Source organism: Danio aesculapii, chromosome 10, assembly GCF_903798145.1.
Source record: "Danio aesculapii chromosome 10, fDanAes4.1, whole genome shotgun sequence".
Taxonomy (NCBI): Eukaryota; Metazoa; Chordata; class Actinopteri; order Cypriniformes; family Danionidae; genus Danio; species Danio aesculapii.
Genome location: NC_079444.1, coordinates 22119955 through 22134513, shown reverse-complemented (window position 1 = coordinate 22134513; position 14559 = coordinate 22119955). Strand labels below are relative to the sequence as shown.

The window sequence follows — 14559 nt, the reverse complement described above, 5'->3', positions numbered from 1 at the left end:
TTTATGTTAATCTAATGATGCCTTGGTGTTCTTTAACCCTACATCTGAACTTTTTAAATAGATTTTTATGTTTAGTTTATTTAATATGAGTTTAATTGATGAAAAGTTTAACGTGCAAAATCACATAAGAACCATTTTTAGAATATTTCAGAATTTATTTTTTGCAATTTAATACTCAATGTAAACAATGAAAACAATTAGTAATTTTAGTAATCTCCATAAATTGCATGTGTAAATTGTTCTCTTTATTGCACAACATAAAAACAGGATTTTTTAAAATTACTAAAAATGGAGTAATATGTTCTTGTAAATGAACCTTATACACATATAAGATTGTTTCAACTGTAAAAGATTATAATCAATAAGTTTTGTCTACATATGTTTAGGCATGGGACGATAACTGGTTTCAAGGTTTACCGTGCTTTTTTTTGTTTTTTTTTACGTGTTTTTTATGACCAGATTTTAGTATGTCCAGAAGAAAATGACCCTCTACATCAAAAGCTACTGCTCTAAAATATATTAAATGTTTCTTAAAATAAAATATATTGTGTTCAATGGAGGGAAAAGTTGTTGTTTTTTACTAAGACATTTAAAAAGAATACCGTGATATTTTTATCCAAGGATATCTTACCGTCACAATCTTATACTGGTCCATGCCTACATATGTTGTCAACAAAACATATTTTGTTATTCAAGATTTTACTTTTTTAAATTAGTAACTTTTTATTCCTTATTTATTTAGTAAATTTATATTTATTTAGTAAATAATTTAATTTAATTTAATTTAATTTAATTTAATTTAATTTAATTTAATTTAATTTAATTTAATTTAATTTAATTTAATTTAATTTAAGTTGAAATAACTTGAAAAGAGTTAAAAGTTACACAGTGTTAATTTAAGTAATGTTAAGATCATCAGCGATCTAGGGGCTGCAGATCGCTGGTAAACACACAGTTTACTGAAGAACGACACATTCGCCAGTATGTGGACTACAAGTTCCAGTCATGCACCGCTCACACGCACATGTTCCTCATTCCGTTTATTTCACACACGTTTATTTAATTTAATTTAATTTAATTTAATTTAATTTAATTTAATTTAATTTAATTTAATTTAATTTAATTTAATTTAATTTAATTTAATTTCAGTTGAAATAACTTGAAAAGAGTTAAAAGTTACACAGTGTTAATATAAGTAATGTTAAGATCATCAGCGATCTAGGGGCTGCAGATCGCTGGTAAACACACAGTTTACTGAAGAACGACACATTCGCCAGTATGTGGACTACAAGTTCCAGCCATGCACCGCTCACACACACCTGTTCCTCATTCCGTTTATTTCACACACTCACGGCTGGGAGCTGCTCATGAACTGATTACGTTGACTATATACACAGTAGATATGCACACCTATTTGCTGAGTCTTGTTATATTGTCACTGAGAACATTACGGCGCATTTCCCTTGTCTTGCTTTGCCGTGTTTTTGACCCTCGCCCTGTTTGTTTGTTTATGTTGTCTGCTGCCTGTCTGTGTTTTGACCAACCACCTGTTCTATGATCATGACTCTGGATTGCCTGCATACATCTGTTCACCCCTGTGTTTACCGTTGCTTGCCTGACCATTCTCTGTTAAATAAAACCTCCATTTGGGTCCCACTTCACATTACAAGTATATAATCAACACATTTTTTTACAATGTTTAAGTTCATCCATTGAGTCACTTTTGTCCAAAACAACATTAGGTTTAATTGACTTTCTTAGTATAAACAAACACTCAGAGATTTTTAAAAATGTTTTGAGTACTTTATGACAGAATATTAGTGTAAAATGGCCACAGTTCCTTCGAGATGTATACATTTTGCAAATATCATTATTAACGTTATTATTTAGATGATGATAATGTAATAAGGTGTTAATTAATTGTATTTATTATACTTTTTGTAACAGGAATGCCAATTAAATGAAACTAGCCCTATGTAATGCGTGCAGTATAAGCATTTTTTGAGGCTGTAGCAACAAAGTTTTGCTCAGTACCAATTTGATATGATACTTCAAAACCAGACATTCAGCAGAATACAGTATGTTCTCTGAGTCATGCAGAAATGGCAAACATTGGCACCATGATAAACATCCCAGTGCTGCTGCCTACAGTAGAGCATTCTTTGCATGTCATTAAAGATGTGGATGTAAAGATGTGGAGAAGAGACTGCACAGCTAGATCTTCTAATAGAGTTTAGTGAATCAGAGAAATTTTTTTTTTTTTTACTACTTTGCTTAGAGCGGTAATAGTGTGATCAAGGTGTTTACATGCCTGTATGTGTTCCACATATTTTAATATGATTATGGTTTCTATGTTTATGAGCTTAATCTCATCAGTTTGATCTGAGTATTGTGTGTGAATTAGGTCAAGTTTAATTGCAAAGGCTAAATTTCAACACGTATGAGATTCTAGTAAAGTCCCCAAACATAGCTTAAGGCTATTCCTAGACTAAATTGTCTTAGCTAAAAATAACTTGCATTGACATAAACAAAAATGCATCAGTGCTACTGAACTTTCAAGATACACACCAGTAATGTGTTTTAATATGTCATTTGTATGAAAAACTACTTTACTATTTAATTTATTGAAGGCCTAGTCCTGGTTTAAGCTAAGCTAGGTTTTTAAGGCTGACCCATAGTATAAGAAAGAGAATACATTTAACTTATTTTGTAAAGTTATAAACTGCAAAAAAATAGGTTTGGCTTTTTGTGTAGTTATGTTTTATAGGTTTATTGATATGTAATTGTCAACATGCAGTGATTTTGTAAACAATGTACCAAAAAATCCACCTAACACTCAGAAGATACAAGTTGCATTGGGATTCATTATATTAAATGGCTTAGCTCAAGAAACAAAAAACTTAAATCAGGACATTTCTTATATTAAATATAGACATAGGGACTTCTAGGAATATCCTTTATTACTTAAATTATATGGTAATTCATAGATTTGCAAGCCAAAACACTAACACATTACAATAAGGTTAAGTTAATGTTAGCTAATGCATTTACTAAGATAAACAAACAATGAACAATACACTTATTACAGTATTTGCTCATCTTAGTTAAAATTTAGTAATGAAAATGCAGTTGTTCATTTTTAGTTCATTTTAATTCACTATGCATTAACTAATGTTAACAAGCATGAATTGGATAATGCATTGTATGTTGAATTATGATTAATAAATGCTGTACAAGTATTGTTCATAATTAGTCCATGTTAGTAAATACATTAACTAATAAAACCTTATTAAGTGTGAGCGGAAAAACAAAATTGATGTTATTCTACAGTAAAAGTACATCTAATTTAAATACTGGGGCAATTTTCACTTGCACTTATCACCAATGTTTAACACTTACGACTGTAGATTCAAACAATACTTGTTTCATGAGTAAGAGATAGGAGAATGTCTCCATTTCAAGGCCTGTTTTGTCTCTGGACAATGATGTGAAGCAGTAAGTTTCCATTGTTGTTGCATGTGGTATAATAACACTTGTTGGATTTACCAGATGAAGTCTGAGCATTGGAAAATACGCAGCGAAGATTATTCAATACACTCTGCACTTTTTTTATCATCATTACTTCGATCTGGCGTCTGGGGCTGGATCTTATTTATCTGGCGTGGAGATGGTGATCTACACATGCAAAATGCCAGGCATAAAAGTAATAAAAATAAAAACCACCTCAGCCTCATTTTTTTTTGGTTTGATGTGTTAAAGGTGGTTGCAATGAGATTAACACTTTTGTTTACATGTCTGGAGCATCTAAAGTTACAGTAAAGATGACTTGGTGGCAGTCAAAAAACAAAAACAAAAAAACGGTCAAGGCAAGCATTCGCATCTGTACTGGGTAATTCTGCACCATCTAATGTCAGAGAGTGAATTTGCATGTTCACTCTGCTCATCAGCAGTGGAAATCACTTGTGTGTAAATGCTGAAAAATGTGTAGAAAAACACCTACAATAAGCGTGAAAGACAGCGCAATTAAATATTGCCCTTACCAATACAGTAAATAAGAAAAAGAAGCTCTGTTACAGCTTTTTACCTTTGCGTTTTACTGCATTTTTAAAGCATTTATCTTTCATAACCAAGTCAACCCTGATCCACATCAAATAAGAGGTATGACTGTAAGTAGTTTCTTTCATCATTTCCTTTTATGAGCTGCTGAGCATGCGTGTGTGTGTGTGCTTTGCCAATTTACTGACTCAGATAAGAACATTTCATGGATCATGAACTCTATTTTTGTCTGTGTGGGCTACTATGCACAAATGTGCATTTTTGTTAGTGTATTGTACATACACCATTTATGCAACAATATCGTTTGTTTCTTTGTGTCCCTCATTATACTTGGGAAACGACCCTACAAACTTTTCCAATTAGAGAGACTCAAACAGTTATGAAGAGGGATAGTGAACAAAGAGATGCAGGGAAAAAGAAAGACAAACTACAGAGGAAAAGATATTGCCAATGGGAATATGTCTGAGTTTCAAAACAGCAGGTCTGTAACCTTATTAATAATACAATAAAAGATGAAACTTCAGACGGACAAGCTTTGGGCTGGGAGAGAAGTTGAAGGTAATGAGTAATTACATAATATCAACCCTCTTCGCTCTGTATTACGCAAATCCAGCAGGACTGACCTGAAAATCAGGCCAAGATATCTAGAGATATCCTAATTCTAGCACATCTGCAATTCACTACAACCCTTTCAGCAAAAAACACAGTATTTTTCTCTCTATTTCAACACTCTGAGGTCCTACCACCTGCCTCACAAAGACAAAAACATTTAAATTTCATCACAACATATGCTGTTTGCTGTAAGACATTTGTAATGGTTGTTGCTCATTTTTGGCACTTGTGCTTGGGCAAGAAACCAACGACTGACATGTGTGAAATCCACGCAGGCAGGTGTAAGCCTCTTTTTCTCAGTCAGAAGTGTCTATGTTGGATGTTTCCATTGCAGACGCCTCATTGAATCTGCTAATGCACTTGGGAAATGGATACAGATGACTGGCTTACCCTTGGAAATAAATTCAATGGTGCGAATAACAGCCTGAAACCTTGTATCACTGAGAATATGTGATCATAGTATTATTATTAATAGGGTTGCGCAACAGTGGTACAAGAAGAAATGGTGCTAATAGAGTTTTAGCAGCTGTGTGGTTAAATATATATACTCACCGGCCACTTTATTAGGTACACCTTACTTGTACATGGTTGGACTCCCTTTTGCCTTCAGAACTGCCTTAATCCTTCGTAGCATAAATTCAACAAGGTACTGAAAATATTCCTCTGAAATTTTGGTCCATATTGACATGATAGCATCACGAAGTTGCTGCTCCCATGATGTGAATCTCACACATCCCAAAGGTCTCTATTGGATTGAGATCTGGAGTCTGTGGATGCCATTTGAGTACAGTGAACTTAATGTCATGTTAAAGAAACCAGTCTGGGATGATTCGCGCTTGATGACATGGTGTGTTATCCTGCTGGAAATAGCCATCAAAAGATGGGTACACTGTGATCATAAAGGGATTGACATTGTACACAGATAAGCTGTGGCATTGACACAATGCTCAATTGGTACTAATAGGCCCACAATGTGCCAAAAAAATGTCCCCCACACCATTACACCACCACAATCAGCCTGAACCATTGATACAAGGCAGGATGGATCCATGCTTTTTTAAAAGTCGTTGATGCCAAATTCTGACCCTACCATCTGAATGTCGCAGGAGAATTTGAGACTCATCAGACCAGGCAACATTTTTAAAATCTTCTATTGTCCAATTTTAGTGAACCTGTGTGAATTTTAGCCTCAGTTTCTTAGTTCTTAGCTAACAGGAGTGGCACCCGGTGTGGTCTTCTGCTGCTGTAGCCCATCCGGCTCAAGGTTCGATGTGTTGTGCATTCACAGATGCTCTTCCTCTACAACAGATACCTCGGTTGTAACGAGTGGTTATTTGAGTTACTGTTGTCTTTATATCAGCTTGAAACAGTCTGGCCATTCTCCTCTGACCTCTGGCATCAAAAAGGCATTTGCACCCACAAAACTGCTGCTCACTGGATATTTTGTCTTTTTCGGACCATTCTCTGTAAACCCTAGAGATGGTTGTGCATGAACATCCCAGTAGATCAGCAGTTTCTGAAATACTCAGACCAGCCTGTCTGGTACCAACAACCATGCCACATTCAAATTCACTTAAATCACCTTTCTTCCTCATTCTGATGCTCAGTTTAAGCTGCAGCAGTTCATCTCGACCATGTCATGTGCTGCCATGTGATTGGCTGATTAAAAATTTGCGTTAACAAGCAGTTGGACGGGTGTACCTATTAAAGTGGCCGGTGAGTGTATCAATTCATAGGTTTTCATAATTGTTGTTTTGCTGCAGATTTGAAACTTTCTTAACTTAGATCAAGAGTGGGTGAAAATGTTATCATATAATATGGCGGTGATGTTTAATGCTCGTTACTGATCGGTCAGTGAACATTTTAAGTCTTGAAGCTATTTTACAGTAAAATACATCTAAAGGCAGATTTGGAGTTGCGGATCACTTCAACAAATGATTTTGGCTATAAAGGTTTGCACAGCTGACAACAGCAAAACTAAGAAGATATTAAACAATAGCATGCAAATCACAAAATTTCTCAATGTTTTCACTTTATAATTACTTTTTTTATCAACAAAAACACATACTGTCTTCCGACCATGCTTTTCCCCCATACAATTACAGTATAGCCTGTGAATTTATCATAAAAAAAAATTATGTCAGTATTTAATAGGTCATTTGTACAATAGTGCCATTTCACAGTTGTGTCCACCATGAATAAAAAAGGTAAAGTTTAAAATAAGGAGGTATACCTGGAGTTACCGATCAAAGCGCAGGATTTAATTTATTAATTGATTATTAAAATTAAAATATTATAAAAAAAATATATATATATATATAAAATAATTTATTTTAATTTTACAGGGAAATCATCAATTCAAAGAAATATTAACATACAGCAACTTGTTTGAGTATATAACAATATTAACAAACATGAACTAGTTTGAGTGAACAATTTTGAGTGGACTTGAGTGGAGTTCATATCCTAATATTAACGAGTACGAGTCAAGTCCAAGTCCAAATCCACACATGTCCATGACAAGACCAAGACCAATAAAATATGGGTTTGAGACAGAGTCCAAGTTTTGCATACACGACACTGGTCTTTACCGACTCCTTTTCAAACTTATGCTTGTTTTGCTAATGCATGAATCCTGAATTGATGAAAGGACAAAATAAATAATGTCCTACTCGCACTAGGTGCAATATTTTAATAAGCATTCCTATAGTCTGTGTCTTAGAAAAGTAACAAATGATATCTATGTATAGGTTTCCCAGTGATGGGTTGCAGCCATAGGGCATCTGTTGTGTAAAACATATGCTGGATAAGTTGGCGGTTCATTCCGCTGTGGCGACCCCAGATTAATAAAGGGACTAAGCCGAAAAGAAAATGAATGAATGTATGTGTAGGTTGGAGGACAGAATGCACAGGAAAAATATTTATTGCTATAAATCTGCAGATCCCAGCATGCGCCAGGTAATAAATAATTAACAAAGCATCTGTTTTCACTGTTAGCCAGCTTTATTTACACCGCTCTTATTGATTTTGTTTATTAACCTTTTCTGTGGCATCTGGAGTTCAGTTTCTAGTTAAAATTACTTATTTTTGTTAATTACCTATTGTTACATTTATATTTAATTCTAAGCCAAGTATTTGGGTTTCTGTGTGCTATTTCCACCCATAATAATGTTTACACATGTGATCAGTCCTGTGCATCGCTGGGCTGTTCAAAATGTTTCTTAAAGGAAAGTCTAGCCTGTCAACTATTCCTAATTGAGTTGTGGCTTTGCATAAACACAAATACATATCTGCAGTGCTTTAGTATCAGGCAGTTTTAGATTATCATCCTACTCATTTTCATCCTCAACAAATTAACTTAAAGCTGCACATTCAGAAATCCAGCAGAAGTCATAGTCCGTCAAGGCTGAGTGCCAAAGCTGATGGAGTTTGTGTCTGTAGTTATAAACTCACAGGCAGCTCCTGTAACTCCTGGGGATTTTACTGAAGACTTCAAACGAGCTTTCTGTCTTTCTGCCCAGAACTCGTAATCCTCTTGGCTCCATAATCATTTTTCAGGTCTCTGATGTGTGTGTATATATATGTGTGTGTTTGTGTATTTGAAGTGTGGCTCCTTACTGCTCTTATGAGCGAGTATAAACACATGCTCCCACATGTGAGTGCAGCACTGTTGATGTTGTTTTGATTCAGTACTGTATTGTTTTAGCATATTCTTCAGCGCATTAACACCATGGAGAATCAGAAATGGTACATTTGCATGCAGTGTAGGTTAATTAACCTTCAAGGCATAAATAATCACTAACAAACCGCCTTCTCTTTTCCCTCTTTTCATGCATTTCCTTATCGCGTACTTGCAGCCCGATCGCTTCGCTTTTCAAAACCTTCAAATCGCCTCCTCCATCCTCTCAGCTCGGAGCACTATAGGACGAAATTATTTTGGAATAAATGGCTATGTAATACTTTCATAACCCATAATGCCTTGTATGGAGCCGATGCCAGAATATGCAAGCACATTCACTTCATTCTCATGCAGGACTTGCCACTGACTTTATCAAAAATTCATTTGGTTAATTCAGATTGCCAGTTCTTTGAGATATAATTGGGAAGTGAATAGATAATTACTGTATTTAGGCTTTTTTTATGAAACGTCTTTTAACATACACCCCAACAGAAGTTTTAGCCAACTTCAAGGAACATTCTGTGACTAATTTATTGTCCAAAATTATTTATTGTCCAGCTTTCTACCTGCAGACATTCAAATTATTCAATAAGGAGAACAAGAATGCTGAATGCAAAAGCAATAAAGCAAGTGTAAAATACAATACAAAATCAAAATGGCATTAAAAGTGGGATCTTCTAATCTTATTTTCTTCTCAAAATCCTCAAACTCATTTATGTTAAGTATTAAGTGTTAGTAGTTTGTTAATATACAAATTTAATCCTACCTGTCCTGTAGGAGACTTGTTTGGTGTGCATAGAGAAAGTCCCCAACACTACACCCATCTTCAATAGAGTTTAAATATTCCTTGTTTTTTGTATTTTGTCTCCTGATCTTCAACCCACTTCGATACTCCCAGTTGTTACTTATTGCTATCCCTCTTTCTGACTTTCTCCCCGTTCTGTCTGTCTATCATGTGGACTCTGAAGGCTGCTCATCATTTCCTGAGCTTTTATTGGGGGCTGAGAGAGACATAGAGAGAGGGAGTGTGAGCGAGAGAGAGAGAGAGAGAGAGAGAGAGAGAGAGAGAGAGATGGAGAGTGGTTCTTTTAGGAATACTAGTGGAGAACGAGAGAGTAATAAAACTGAGTAGTTAATAGGTCCATCCAGCAGTGAAAGAACAGACGCGTGGGTGCTTGAATAGAGAAACAATATCACTTTGTCCAGCAGAAATGTAAAGATGATTCTTTTAGTGAGAGACTTTAAAAGAGAAGTGTGCCGGCATCAAAGGAAGCATCAAAGCAAGTTGTACAAATAATAACACTGTTTTTCGAACAAGTTTTGTAAACATTGCTTGTCTGTTATTGGTCAGTCAAACAAATTGCCTCAATCAACTTAACACCATTGGTTGAGCCATCGCTGCTGTTGTCAGGCTGGTCACAACGATCAAGAAATTTGTTTTATAGTGCCACAAAGATCCTACACATGTATATACTACTGCTCCTGTGTTATCATGTGTGTATATATATTTTTAGAGGAATTGGCATGGCTGAAATGAATTTTGGTAATTCATATATGTTAAAATATCAGTGGTCTTTAGAATATTAAGCCATTAAGACACACAGCAAAATATGATGATAAAAGTCATATTGAATATGAATACTTTGAAATCTAATATTTTTAATGAGGATTTTAACATTATAGAACACCGCTAGTAATTGTGTTATTACTGGTTTGAATAACTGTACTGAATATGCATAAACTATCCGCTTGTTAAGTCGTGATGTATGGAATACAGTTTCCGGGTCCAAGCCTCTACTCATTTGAATTGAGAAAATACTTGTTTATGATAACGTTTTAGTCATATCACACAATAAAATAAATTTGATATAAAATCATGGTGTACACTTTAGTCTCTAAACATGCTGCATCACAGACACCAAATGTTAACAATTTCTAAAAACTTATCAGTTTCTAGTCACCTGATATTAGGTATGGATATACAGTTGAAGTCAGAATTATTAGCGCCATGAATTATTAGCCACCCTGTTTATTTTTTCCCCAATTTCTGTTTAACGGAGAGAAGATTTTTTAACACATTTCTAAACATAATAGTTTTAATAACTCATTTGTAATAACTGATTTATTTTATTTTTGCCATGATGACAGTAAATAATATTTGACTAGATATTTTTCAAGACACTTCTATACAGATTAAAGAGACATTAAAGGCTTAACTAGGTTAATTCAGTTAACTAGGCAGGGTAATTAGACAAGTTATTGTATAACAGTGGTTTGTTCTGTAGATTATTGGAAAAAAAGATAGCTTAAAGGGGCTAATAATTTTGTCCTTAAAATGTTCTAGCCAAAATAAAACAAATAAGACTTTCTCCAGAAGAAAGAATATTATCAGACATGCTGTAAAAATGTCCTTGCTCTGTTAAACATCATTTGGAAAATATTAAAAAAATAATAATTCTATAATTATATAATAATAATAATAATTCTGACTTCAACTGTTTGTGTGTGTGTATATGTATATATATATATATATATATGTATATATATATATATATATATATATAGAGAGAGAGAGAGAGAGAGAGAGAGAGAGAGAGAGAGAGAGAGAGAGAGAGAGAGAGAGAGAGAGAGAGAGAGAGAGAGAGAGAGAGAGAGAGAAAGAAATTGTGATTTTTGAAAGTATTACATCGCATTGTAAACGTTTACTGTTACTATTTGTCCCCATACAATTTGATAGAGTCCTTGGACCTGGAAGCGGCTTTGCGTGATGTCACACTTATATATACTACCATTTAAGTTTGGGATCAGCAGGGTTTTATAATTTTTTCTGAAAAAACATTATCACAAAGGCTGTTTTTATGTGGTCACACATACAAAGTTTTAAATAATACTGCAGTTTTTAGTTAAATGTCTCAAAATGTAATTTATTCTTATTGATGCAAAGCTGCGTTCATAAGCAGTTATTACTTGAGTCTTCAGTCAATTTCACAAATAGTTCTAATGCTAATTTATTAATTTTTGTTATATTACTTCTTAATACTATGATAAAAACAATTGTGCTGCCTAATATTTTTGTGAAAATTTAGAAAAAGCGTAAATAATTTTAGTTAATTAATGTGCCAATATTTGTATGCATGTATGTATGTATGTATGTATGTATGTATGTATGTATGTATGTATGTATGTATTTAACAAAGTTGGACACCATAATTTTGAACACTGAGGATGCTGAATTATACATCCAATATGTATTTTACTGAATTGTTTGATATATTTAGATTTTTATTAAATATTCAGTGATTTTTTCCATTTGGAAATAATTTTAGAACATATAAATTTGATTGCACCATTGGATTTCTCAGTCAGATACATGGTTTTATGGGCTCTATCAGTGGTCAGAGTACCACAGAGTGTGAGGATTAAGATAATCACTTTAACTGAAGCGCTTTCTCTCTCTCGCTCTCTAGAACATGCTGAACTCTTATCTATCTGGGCCACTTAAACATTGACATCTTTTAGTTCAGCTCTCCGTATTGACTCATTCACACGCAAACGGAAAAGACTAGAGATTCAATTACAGCACGCAATTAAAAGACAAGCATTTGGGCTAAAAAGAAAGCTTTAAGAGCATCAAATCTCTGAACTGGAATAAAAAAAAACACTGGATAAACACAAAACAGGGTTGAAGTATGTGGAACGGAAACAGAAAAAAGGCTTAGAAGAGGATAGAAAGAACAGGGATGATGTGAGGACGATGAGGAATTCCAAGGACAAGGCTTTTGCACCCTTGATCTTTTCACAAATCTCCCTTCTCCGCTGTCATTCCTCTCAGCGTGTGGAGGAAAATGTGTGACAGCCAGATAGAAGTAAATGAAAGTGAAGCTGAAGAAAAGACCTAGGAAATGTTGATGGGAAAGTGAGGATGAGCTTCTTCTTTTACGTAAACCCTTCTTCTGATCATTGAAACACATGCTGCAAATGTGCATGCACATCATTTCATGTCCTTTCATCTGCCCATTCCTTTCTTCGTCTTCTTCTTCTCCTTAATCTTGTAACCCAGCAAGTCTTTATTGTTAAAGGAAAGTGCTGGTGCAGCGAAGGATCCAGGGCAGGTGAGGTGAAGATATAGGATTAGTCTGTGTATTCTCAGTTCAGTATGAGCTGCTGTTTAGATAGGAAATTGGAATCACATAGGAGATCTCTTTATTATTGCAAGAGTTTCTCCTAGACAGCGGTGAAATTAATTGGATGTGAATCTGACCAACCCATTTTATTTCTGTAATGAAAGCTGCCAAGGAGTAAAGTAATTTAAGATGGTGAGGTACTGTAATAGGTAGCACATAAAAACTCTATTTGCCCAACAAGTATCGACCATATCAAGTGCTAAATTTAGTAACAATTTATTCTGATCGTGCTGATTTAGGCCTTTTTTTTAGGCTTGCATTTGCGCTATTTTGATCACAAAGGGATTATGCTAAATACAGATAAATGGGCTATAAAAAGTTTTGAGCTTGTCCATTATAGAATACTTTTATAAGAACATGAAAACAGACATGATTGAAATGTTTTATAGTGTACACGCTCATGCTTAAATGCATTCATGTACCTGCAACATTCAAATCTAACACAGTCTGCTAATTCTCCAATTATTATTGAGAGTTAACTCATTATCTAATGAGAGTGAATTAGTTGACATGTAGTTGCAAATTACTACTGCCTTCCAATTGATATATGGTTGGATAAAGCAAAAAACAAGATGGACACTCTGAATGCGATCCATCTCAAGTCATATATAATAAAGTCATTCTGACATTCTCAAGTCATATATAGTAAAGTCATTCTGAAATGCCCGAGATTAAGTGTCGTCAACATTATTTGGCTAAACTACTGATAAGAAACAACTCATAAGCTCGTGAACCCAAAAATCAGGCATTTGCCTCCATACTCAAGATTTTTGCTATTGGATGTGTTGTTTGTGTGCTCTTAAGTACAAGTAATTTATTATAAAGCAATAAAGATCTGGTGGCTTCCTTCATTGTAACTATAATGATAATATATGGCATTTTCCCAATATTGTTTGGTACACAACCATGTGTGGAAACCATGCTTTATTCACTAATTATTTATGCAAAATTTAAAATGGTTTTTGAAAACCAATTTCTTTATCCGCTGCATAAAACATATGCTGGATAAGTTGGCGGTTCATTCTGCTGTGGCGACCCTGATTAATAAAGGGACTAACCCGAAAAGAAAATGAATGAATGAGAAAAATATTAAAAACAAATTTAAAAAGAGGAAAAATCAAGAGAAGCAAAAACATTGAAAAATTTAGTTTTTTTTATTTTGTAGGTTCTAATTTTAGCAATATTTTGCTTGAAATTAATTGTATTATCTTTTAATTTCTAAATATGTTTGGTGACTAAAATATTATTTTATAAAATGTATCTGTTTACTAAATCTGTTTTGATAAATGTTTAAAAGTGTACACAATTATGCTGAGCACTGTGTGTGTGTGTGAATGAGTGTGTATGTATGTATGTGTGTTTGTTGTGTGTATTTATATATATATATATATATATATATATATATATATATATATATATATATATATAAATATATATATATATATATATATATATATATATATATATATATATATATATATATATATATATATATATATATATATATATATATATATTAATATATGCACAGTGAAGTCAGAATTATTAGCCCCCCTGAATTATTAGCCCCACTGTGTATTTTTTCCCTAATGTCTGTTTAACGGAGAGCAGATTTTTTTCAACACATTTGTAAACATAATAGTTTTAATAACTCATTAATACCTGATTTCTTTTATCTCTGCCATGATGACAGTAAACAATATTTTTGTAGTTATTTTTCAAGACACTTCTATACAGCTTAAAGTGACATTTAAAGGCTTAACTAGGTTAATTAGGTTAACTAGGCAGGTTAGGGTAATTAGGCAAGTTATTGCATAACGATGTTTTGTTCTGTAGACTATCGGAAAATAAAATACTTTAAACATTTTGTCTCTATTTACTCAACCTTTATGAGTTTCTTTATTATGTTGAACACAAAAGAAGATATTTTGAAGAAGGCTGAAAACCCAGAAAACATTGACCTCTATATTTGGAAAATAAATATTTGTAAAGTCAATGGTTACAGGTTTCCTGCTTTCTTCGAAATAT

General features: G+C 33.7%; 1 protein-coding gene across 2 annotated transcripts in view; it reads right to left on the bottom strand.

Annotated features, from left to right (window-relative positions):
* Nucleotides 1-14559, bottom strand: part of kcnip1b (Kv channel interacting protein 1 b) — a 62314-nt gene that overhangs the window by 20766 nt on the left and 26989 nt on the right. The window contains exon 1 of one of the 2 annotated variants that reach the window (XM_056467330.1): nt 9114-9307. The exons of the other annotated variant lie outside the window; for it this stretch is intronic. Coding sequence (XP_056323305.1) covers nt 9114-9171 — 58 coding nt within the window. The 5' untranslated portion in view covers nt 9172-9307. Of the gene's footprint in view, nt 1-9113; nt 9308-14559 lie in introns of those variants that run through there. 2 annotated transcript variants of the gene reach the window in all.